This window comes from Penaeus chinensis, chromosome 36, assembly GCF_019202785.1.
Source record: "Penaeus chinensis breed Huanghai No. 1 chromosome 36, ASM1920278v2, whole genome shotgun sequence".
NCBI classification, from domain to species: Eukaryota; Metazoa; Arthropoda; class Malacostraca; order Decapoda; family Penaeidae; genus Penaeus; species Penaeus chinensis.
In genome coordinates this window covers 13,788,137-13,798,136 of record NC_061854.1, presented here as the reverse complement: position 1 = coordinate 13,798,136, position 10,000 = coordinate 13,788,137, and the positions used below count along the sequence as shown (strand labels likewise).

Sequence of the window (10,000 nt, the reverse complement as noted above, 5' to 3'; positions counted from 1 at the left end):
CTGAGGTGTTAGTCTATAAATACACTTGATCCATTTTTTTGTTTTTGTTTAAAGACTAATGGTAGATTGGGACATGGGTTCAAGATTCCATGAATGGTATTAGGAACACGACTAGACATTTACTTCACTTTAAACCTTGCTACCGTCTTCCGTTTCTTGTTTAAATCGTACACACGTATACATAAATGTCCAACCATCATCTTTTTGTAAATTGACTTTACTGCTATTTGTTCCAGTTTCAATATAAACTGTAGATACGTTTACTTTACCATCCTTAACCACCATCCACTTAAAACTTTGGAAAAAGCCATTCTAAATCCATACGTTTCAAAACATACGTTTGTAGTCGATAAATAACCGACAACAGTCTTCGCAATAGGCAGGGTTCCTCCTTGTATACATTTTTCTGCACAGTTTTCAAATATTTATGCAGGAAGAAGACATTATTAGAGTCTAGTTGCTCATCAAACAGCCAGTGACTATAAAACATATATATATATATAAATAGTTATTCCAAATCTCTATACTTTGTGGTATAATTGATGTTCAAAGACTACCAACTAGCACAGGTTAGTGGAGTGGCCCGGCGGTCATCAGTATTTACACGTGATATGGCGTTAAGTCACCGCCAGGCCAACACTATGTACAACTAAAGCTTGGCCAGTTTCACAATAAGTTAATTCATGAGGAAACAATATGGTGCATCCACTGCGCTTGCTAAGCGCTTCGGCTTGTGTCCCAGCACATATTGCATTGGTCACTGAACTGCAGTTTCTGGGGGAGTGTTAGACTCGGGTTTTGAACAATAAAATCGCTTGTGGGCTAAGAAAGATTCTAAGTAGGAGAAGGTAATGTTGCAAGCCTTGCAGTGCCGCGGGATATCAGCCCCATTGCCGTTGGTCTCCCCACCGGCAGCCCCGCCGGCCAGAGCCTCGGCGCCGGGCGAGTCCTCCGCGGGCGAGTGGGGCGTGGTGGGGCCCGAGCGGACCTTCTCGTCCCCCTCCTCCACTTCCAGCTTGACTTCCGGCTCCAGCTTGATCGCGGGCAGCGGCGGCGGACTCGCGGGGTTGCCGTTCTCCACGGGGTCCTGGCGCTCGGCCTCAGCGGGCGGGGCGTCGCTCGCAGCCCGGACGCGCCCCTCCAGGATGGCCTGCAGGTCCTGCGTGAGCTTGGCGTCGAATCCCACTTTGTGCGCCAGGGCCAGGTGTCTCGCCAGGTTGCTGCGGTACGGTGTGACGAAGGGGCAGAAGTGGCACGAGAGCGGCTGGTCCGAGTGGTCGGCGGCGGCGCCCTCCGTCAGAAGGGCCGACAGCGTTGGGTTCTCGAGAATGACGCGCGGCAAGTCGGCGACGCCTCTGCTCTCGGCGCCTCTCCGACTGCCGTCGTCGTCCTCCAAGATGCACGCGATGAAGTTCTCCTCCTGAAGGTCATTGGTTCGCTTCTCGAAGTGCATTCTGATGTGCGTGCGCATCCCGCGGAGGGTGTTCCCTCGGTAGCCGCAGATCGTGCAGCGGAAGGCCTTGATGCCGGCGTGCGTCTCCAGGTGCTTCTGGGCGGCAGCGGCTGTTGGCGAGATCACCGGGCAACAGGGGCACTTCCACCCGTGAGAGGGGGCCGGCGAGGGCGTCACGCACTGATGCGCTGCCTGCAGAGTCTCTGGCATGGCGCATCTGCACCGGGGACACCTCCACAGCCCTTTGGTCACGCCCTCTTCACCGGCTGCGCCCTCTCGCTTGCTGCAGTAGTAGGTCTGGTGGGCTGCCAGGTTGTCCGGCGAGTTGAACTTGATGCCGCAGGCCGTGCAGATGAACTGAAAAAGGGGCTTGTTGGACTTCGGAGCCTCCTTCGGCGCGGCGGCGGGCGTGGTGGCGGCAGGTGCGGGAGGTTCAGAGAGCGCGGAGGGGGACCTGCGGGAGGGCCCGGCCCCGCCCTCGCCTGCGGACGCCGGACTCCGACTGCCGTTGGAGCGGCGGTCGTCTTCGTTTTTGGATATGGTGCGCGCGGCGCAGTAATGCTTCTTGTGGACCTGCAGACTTTCCTCTTTGTAGAAAACGATATTGCACTCATTGCATTTAGCCTCGCCCTGTTTAACAATAACTGGTGGATTCACTATGGGAGCCAAGCCGTTCATGAGCAATTCAGGATTGAGTAGTTTAAGAGCTAGTTCTGGAGGTACGCCCTGCAGGCCTTGCAGAGCCTGGAGCGACAGGCCGCTGAGGCTTTCCAGGCTCGCCAGGAGATTCGGGAAGCCCGGCGGGAGCTGCGGCAGCGCCGGTGTTTGCTGGGCTGGCGACCTGGCCGAGGTCGAAGGTCGAGGGGAGTCGACCAGCCCGCGGGGGGACCCCTGGGCCGGCGTTGTGCACGCTGGCCGCGGCGACCGGGACGCGGAGTGGGTCTCCCCCTCGCTGGAGGGCGACGGCCGCGACGGCGAGGCCAGCAGCTTGCCCTCGAACTCGCCCGCGGCGTGGGACGACCCCGGGCGGGACTTTGGCACGGGCGATTTCGCGGGCGTGGGCGTGTTCACCTCGCGATTCTCCTTCTCCTCGTCGCCCAAGAGGTCGGTCTTGACGGTCAGCTTCGGCCTCTTGGTGGTCAGGTCGAGGGGGCTCTCACCCTCGCCCCTGCGCTTGCCGCTCGTCTCGCCGCAGATGGACTTGGGGCGCGCCTCGAACTTGGGCGAGTGCTTCGGGGGCGACACCGAGTTGGACTGCGGGGACGTCTGCGGCGGGAGGCTGTGGGCCGCGGGCGACGTGCCCCTATTAGCGGAGGCCGCGGAGGGGGAGAGCAGCGGGGGCGGCACCGGGCCAGGCAGGGGCCCGGGCGACAGCGGCTGCACCTGCCCGTTGGGGAGGACGACGGCTGCGCCCGCCTGCGGCAGCACATGCGGGGGCAGCAGCTGCGCCCCGGCCACGAGGGAGTACGGCACGAGCAGGATGGGGTTGGTGGGCAGCGCCAGAATGGGCTGGCCGCTGCCCGCCGCGGCGCTGACGAGCCCGGACAGGGCTGTGACTCCCGCAGAGTTGGAGCCGGCCTCCTCACGCGCCGGGCTCTTGTTGCCGCCCTTGAGCACGTGTCTCGTCTGGCAGTAGTGGGCTTTGTGAACGCGGAATGTCTTGACAGAAGAGAACTGGATGTCGCAGTCAGAGCAATAGCGGTCTGTGGCTCGCGCGTCGGTCGGGCTGGGCTGCGTGGGAGCCGCCGCCGCCGCTGCGGCCTGCGGGGCGCTGGTCGATTTGGCCAGGTCCTCGGGACTCGTGTGGATGTTCATGTGGCCGTTGAGGCTGAGCTTGTGCGTGGTGGTGTAAGGGCAGTGCGGGCAGCGCAGGACGCGGCTGGCGTCGTCGTCCTCGTTGAGGGCCCCGCTCTCGCCGCGGGGGCTCACCGACGTCGGCGACGTCCGGGATTCCTTGTTGCCTCCTTCGCCATCTGGGTGAAGGGAAATTAAGAAAATAAACCCAGTGCCACTCATTTTGTAAAACAGCATGACATTATACACCGATAAAATATATGAAACGTCCTTTCTTATGTAAACCGATAAAACATTCCAAATCCCAAAAGAAATACTCTGTCCAAAGAGTGTCCGTAACTCCCACGCATTATCACTCACCGGTCTGCGTGGGCCTGTGCGTGCAGTAGAACATACGATGCGCTTCCAGATTGGTGGCGCTGCTGAACCTGATGCCGCACACGCAGAAGACGCCGCCGCCTCCTGCGCCGCCGCTGCCGTTGCTGGTGCTGCTCGTGCTGTTCGTGATGGTCGTGAGGCTCGTCATGCCCGAGGCCAGGCTGACGACGGCTGCGGAGGAAGTGCGTAGGTAGTAAGATATATCGTGGCGATTCCCTTTAAAACGTGTAATTCGACAGGATAGTTACCTACTGATTGCAAAAAATAATCATTCCCAATATCATCAAATGCAGAGGAAATAAATGAGCAGGGGAGCGAAGGCGCGGGCATCTTCTTACCGGGAGCCAGGCGATGCAGCGCCGGCAGCATGGAGAGCAGAGGAAGACCTTGGATCATGGAGGTGAGCTGCTGGCGAGCCGCCTCGACTTCGCTGGCGTAGGTGGGGGAGGGAGGGCCCCGCGGGGTGGTGGGGATGTGGGGGGAGGGGGAGGGGGTGCTAACCTCCTCCTTCATGGCGGCGTCGCCACTTCCGGCTGCGGGCTGCGGGCTCGAGGAAGAGGAACTGCGCTCGCACTTCACCTGCGGAGCGGACATCGGAACTTAGAAATGGCGGCTCAGGGCCCTTGGTCCTGAAGTTACATCTCATGTGTACTCAAGTTGTAAGCAAGTTAATGCAAGTTATAAATTCATGTTCAATGAAATGATATGCCCATGATCTGATGGCAAATATCCACAATCTCTAACAATCACACCAGTCCCTGCAACACTTACCCCTAGACTGTTAGTCGCGTGCGCGCCGAGAGAGGAAGAGGGCGACGCAGGCCCCGCAGGCGAGGCAGGTCGCTCCTTCTTCTCCGACACGGTGACTCGCAACCTGAAAAGGAGAAACACAGACTCGTTACTACTACTTCTGCTAATATGTTGTTATTATAAGAGTATTATTAAGACATTTAATAATAATGATGCTGGCTATAATGACAATAACAATAATCCTAATGATATTATTAATCATACTATCATTATCACTATTATCCTCACCATCATTATACTTATCATGATTGGTTATAATTACAGTTGCTATTGTTATCACTATCATCTTCATCATTATTATCCTTTTTCTTTGTCTTTTCAATAATAATAATAATAATATCAACATTACTATTATCATTATCAAAATTTATCTTTTCTCATTATAATTTACCACTATTACCAAAACTATTACTATTAGTATTACTGATATCATTAATATTATTATTATCAAGGAACATATAACCAGGTAGCTCCACTCCCATTTAGCCTAACGAACACAAAAACGAAAATGTCTTTTTCGTTATCATAAATAAAAAGAGGGAAATTTTGGTTTTACTTCTGATAATTTTAACAATAGTGAGTAAATCAAACAAGTAATTACGTTTCTAGTTATATCTGATATCAAACAACTCACTCTTATTGGCTAACCATGACGTCATTAGCGGGGCTTAGCTCATATGTTGCCAACTAGGATTTATTATCATTATCATTATCATTATCATTACCATTATTATTATTATTATTATTATTACTATTATTATTATTATTATTATCATTATCGTCAACTACTATTATTGTTATTATTACTATCATTATCATTATAATGGTTATTATTATCATCATCAATATTAATTATTATTATCATTATCATCATTATCATAGAAGTTGCAGTAATGAAACTGATACTGATGCTGTTGCTGCTGCTGATGGTGATAATAATAATAGTAATAATAATAATAATAATAAAACTCACTAACAATTCCTCCAGAGCCAGTAATGCATCTTCAAGCAACGCAAGCAGCCGCGAGTTACACAAACGTGAACAACAAAACTAAAATGAACCGGATAGCGACTTCGGTTTCTTCATTAGTCCCCTAGTATAACCGATATACTGCCACTGAGGAAGTAACCCCTATCTCCTGCTACTACTGCTTCTCTTCCTATTGCTACCACCACTAACTGCCACTGCTATTCCTGCTCCTAATCCTCCTCGAACTATACCCCTCTCGAAACGCTAAAGTGAGTGTTTTGCAGCAAATAATATCACACCCTGGCTAATTATTACTGGCGTTGCTCGTCATCACGGACACCACAGCTGTTCAACCAAGAAGGCCACAGACAGGGCCGTGATAACAGCTGATTAGGACTACGGCGGATGAAGCTCAAGGATTTGAGATTCTGGCCGCACGTGAAGGGCACATGCCAGGGTGACTCCATGCCGTTCTTCGTGGGTAACGACAAGCAAGTCATTGGAAAAATAAGAACTAAATGGATACATGAAGAGTTGAATATAAGTATATCAACTAATAAAATAAACAGCATACAAATCCCATCTGGCGTTTATGATATCGTACTTAGGAATAGTAGAAAAAAACTTAGAGAGCCACAAAAAGCCACAGTGTTCAGATAAAAGCTGATGTTTCGTTGGCGGCCAACGCTCGACCCGGAAGAAGCGCGGTGTCCGCCGAGACCCACCTGTCGGTCAAGTTTCGCACGGTGGCGTCGACCGTCTCCTTCAGGTCGCTGCCGAGTGGACTCGCCGCACCTGACGAAGTCCCGTCGTCTCCGGGCACTTCAGCCCCGGCCGCGCTCTCTGATTGGTTGGAAAGAGGGGATGACGTCACACCCTCGCCTCTCGAAGGGGATTGGTCGGAACGTGGTGACGTCACTAGGTCACTTGCGGATTTTTCACCGTCGCTGTCCCAGTCATCATCTCCTGCGGGGGGGAAGGGGGGATTAGTCCTGCGGCCTTCGAGGGGAAAAAACATGACAATAAATTGAAAATATCACCTAAATTTGGATGAAAGATCGGATGCCCTAGGATTCTAAACCGGATCGGGGATAACGGCAGTAAAACTAATGTTGCCATTTACACTGCTGATAAGCAATGCGATCGGTCTCGGGCGTGCACTTGCATCGACGCCGCTTGTGCAACTGAACTGCAGTTCCTCTGAATGATTCGACCGCAGCTGTCGGGCATTTATTCATTTCCAGACACCTTCCTCACTCGAGGATGTGAAACAATAAGAAGAAAACAATAATGTAATGGTATTCGTTGTTGGCCAGTCATATGATCCAGTAATAACTTGTTTACAGATGGCTAATCTTCATGAAACATCTACCCCCTTATAGCCAAGCAAAGGAAAAAAAGAAAAAAACGAAAGAAAAAAATAGATGAGAGCGCTTTAGATAATGAGTCACAACAGCCCCCGAGTACACTATTCACGGCTCAAGGCAGTGTTATCAGCTGTTTCCTTATCTCGCCTTATCGTCTGCCCCGGTGCACATGTCCTCACCGGCCGTGGCGTACTCAAGGTGCATAGAAGGAGATAACGACCGTGGGGCGGTTTTCGTTGCATAAAAGACGCCCAAATCATCTTCGTTTCGCCTGGGCTTCCCGTTCTCCGTGATCTAACACAAACACGCAGCGTAAATAAACACGAGGAACGTTACCCCAAATGCTTCCACGGCGCAACACAGCGTGTCATGCCCCTCGAAGCACACCCCATCACGCCCGCTAGAAGACCCTCTTTCCTACAACGGTGACGCCAAGCGCTCACCTGTCCCGCAGACGTGGCAGAGGGAGGAGCAGGAGGAGGAGAATGCGCAAGAAGAAGGGGAGATGCAGGAGGAGGGGAGGAAGGAGAGACGCAATGCACGGGCCGCGCAGACTGAATACTTGCTTACCTGCGGTGCACCTGCACTCTCCCTCGCTATCTCTGCTCCTCGTCACCGATAACGATAACATACGGCGGCGGGGACTGCCTTATCTCTTCCAGCGTAATCACGGCTCTTATCTCTTAGCGTAATCATGACATGACGTCTCGAACCAAGACCAATCAGCTCTTCCTCACAAAAATAGAGGCAGGTCACCGCTAACAAGCCAATTCTTTAAAAAAAGAGAACTAGCACAAGGAGGAGACGGCGAAGGCCAGCAACAACAACAAGAAAAAAAGACGAAGACGAAGATGATAACGACGATGAGAAGACGAAGAAACCAGAAAAAAGAGAAAGAAAACAAGAACTGAAGAACAAGAGCCCAGCGCGCACGGCGACTGCTTCCCTGACACATGGCATAATTGGCGGACGCGCACCGGAGTTAAAATTCATCGGCTTTCGAAACCTCCCGCCGTAAGCAGCCTTTACGGTCAAGATGTAATTTGGATAAAAGATGGAGAGACAAAAACACACCGATCTATACAAATTACAGTCTCCCGGTGAGCGAATTCGAGCCGTAGATTCGAGCATGTGTTTTCGCGTTCACATTATCACCGCGACCAAGATTTATTGGACGTAATATCTGTGTTTTGACGTCCTGGCAACTTAGCGCCTCGCCTCCGTCCACTGCGGGGATGAAACGCTCCTCCGCCCGGACCTGCTCGGGAATCCATATCTCAAAAGTTCAAAATGATCACTCAAATGCGCTCTCTCCTCCTCCTCTTCCTCCTTCTCCTTCTCCCCTTCTTTCTTCCTTCTCCTCTCACCTCCTTGATCTTACCCCTCTCCTTCTTCATCTGTTCCTCCCTTCCCTCCACTCCGACCCCAATACCTCCTCTTCTTCCTTCTTCCCCCTCTTCCTCGCTCTAGTACAACATCATCTTCTTCTTCTTCTTCTTCTTCTTCTTCTTCTTCTTCTTCTTCTTCTTCTTCTTCTTCTTCTTCTTCTTCTTCTTCTTCTTCTTCATCCTCCCCCTCTTTCTTCCCCTCCATCCCTTTGCTCCCTACTCCAATACCTCCTCCTTCTCCTCCTCCTCTCTGTCTCTCCTCCCTCCCTCCCTTCCCCCCCCCCATCTTCATCACCCCCTCCCCTCCACCTCTCCCTCCGCCCTCCAGAGATCTATTGACCAAAAAATACAATTAATTCCCGGGCGAGACTGTTTTATTAATTGGACACCTAATAATCGGGAGTTTAAACCCGTCTGGCAACCCCTCCCCCCCCACCCCCCACTCACCCCGCGCACTTTCTCGCCGATTAATTTGCTGATCGTTTCATATTTTTCTTGTCTGTCTTCTGGCTTTGTGTAAAGATATTTTAAGGCGTATATATTTTTATCACTATTATTATTATCACTATTATTATTATTATTATTATTATTATTATTATTATTATTATTGTTATTATTATCACTATTATTATTATTATTATCATAAGTATTTTTCTTTCTCTTCTTCTCATTCTTCTTCTTCTTACTCTTATTATTATCATCATTAATATTGCTAATATAACTAGCATAATCATATCATTATTCTCAACCATCATTGCCATTATCATAACTATCATCATTATTATCCTTATTATTACCACCTTTATCGTCCTCACTGTCGTCATTCCTCTGATTATCATTACTGTTATCAGCCTCATTACAATTCCTTTTCTAAACCTTGAGCGAGTGGTATTTGCCGGACATTCCCGTCGCCCCGATCCCCGGAGAGCTGAAAATGCGCGTCGCCGATACGCATGCAATCCGCGCCGCCGTGCACGCTGCAGGAGGGCGAATCTGGGACCTGGGACGCTTCCTCTCCTTCTGCTGCCGATGGAGGAAGGAGGAGAGGAAGGGGGAATGGGTGAGGCAGAGGAAGGGAGAGACAAGGAGAGAGAGAGAGAGAGAGAGAGAGAGAGAGAGAGAGAGAGAGAGAGAGAGAGAGAGAGAGAGAGAGAGAGAGAGAGAGAGAGAGAGAGAGAGAGAGAGAGAGAGAGAGAGAGAGAGAGAGAGAGAGAGAGAGAGAGAGAGAGAGAGAGAGAGAGAGAGAGAGAGAGAGAGAGAGAGAGAGAGAGAGAGAGAGAGAGAGGGAGGGAGGGAGAGACAAGAAGAGAGGGAGAGGGAGAGGGAGAGGGAGACAGAGAGAGAGAGAAAGAGAGAGAGAGAGTGAGAGAGAGAGAGAGAGAGAGAGAGAGAGAGAGAGAGAGAGAGAGAGAGAGAGAGAGAGAGAGAGAGAGAGAGAGAGAGAGAGAGAGAGAAGAGAGAGAGAGAGAGAGAGAGAGAGAGAGAGAGAGAGAGAGAGAGAGAGAGAGAGAGAGAGAGAGAGAGAGAGAGAGAGGGAGGGAGGGAAGGAGAGACAAGAAGAGAGGGAGAGGGAGAGGGAGAGGGAGACAGAGAGAGAGAGAAAGAGAGAGAGAGAGAGAGAGAGAGAGAGAGAGAGAGAGAGAGAGAGAGAGAGAGAGAGAGAGAGAGAGAGAGAGAGAGAGAGAGAGAGAGAGAGAGAGAGAGAGGCCGATCTCCAGCCGCGTTGGCAACCGCCGCCGTCCGCCTCCATTGATGCCTATCGACACCGGCTCTCTATCGTGCCATCAGTAACACAATTAAAAACTTTACACAGGCTTCGTATCGCGCCCTGCCATCTTTT

The 10,000-nt window shown here is 51.1% G+C and overlaps 1 protein-coding gene across 1 annotated transcript in view; it reads right to left on the bottom strand.

The window, feature by feature from the left end:
• Positions 1-10,000, bottom strand: part of LOC125044756 (zinc finger protein ush-like) — a 39,292-nt gene that overhangs the window by 1,232 nt on the left and 28,060 nt on the right. The window contains exons 2-6 of the mRNA XM_047641663.1: positions 6,131-6,371; positions 4,397-4,499; positions 3,964-4,204; positions 3,608-3,796; positions 1-3,426 (exon numbers count right to left, since the gene is read on the bottom strand). The exon at positions 1-3,426 is cut by the window's left edge and continues 1,232 nt beyond it. Coding sequence (XP_047497619.1) covers positions 758-3,426; positions 3,608-3,796; positions 3,964-4,204; positions 4,397-4,499; positions 6,131-6,371 — 3,443 coding nt within the window. The 3' untranslated portion in view covers positions 1-757. The remainder of the gene's footprint in view (positions 3,427-3,607; positions 3,797-3,963; positions 4,205-4,396; positions 4,500-6,130; positions 6,372-10,000) is intronic.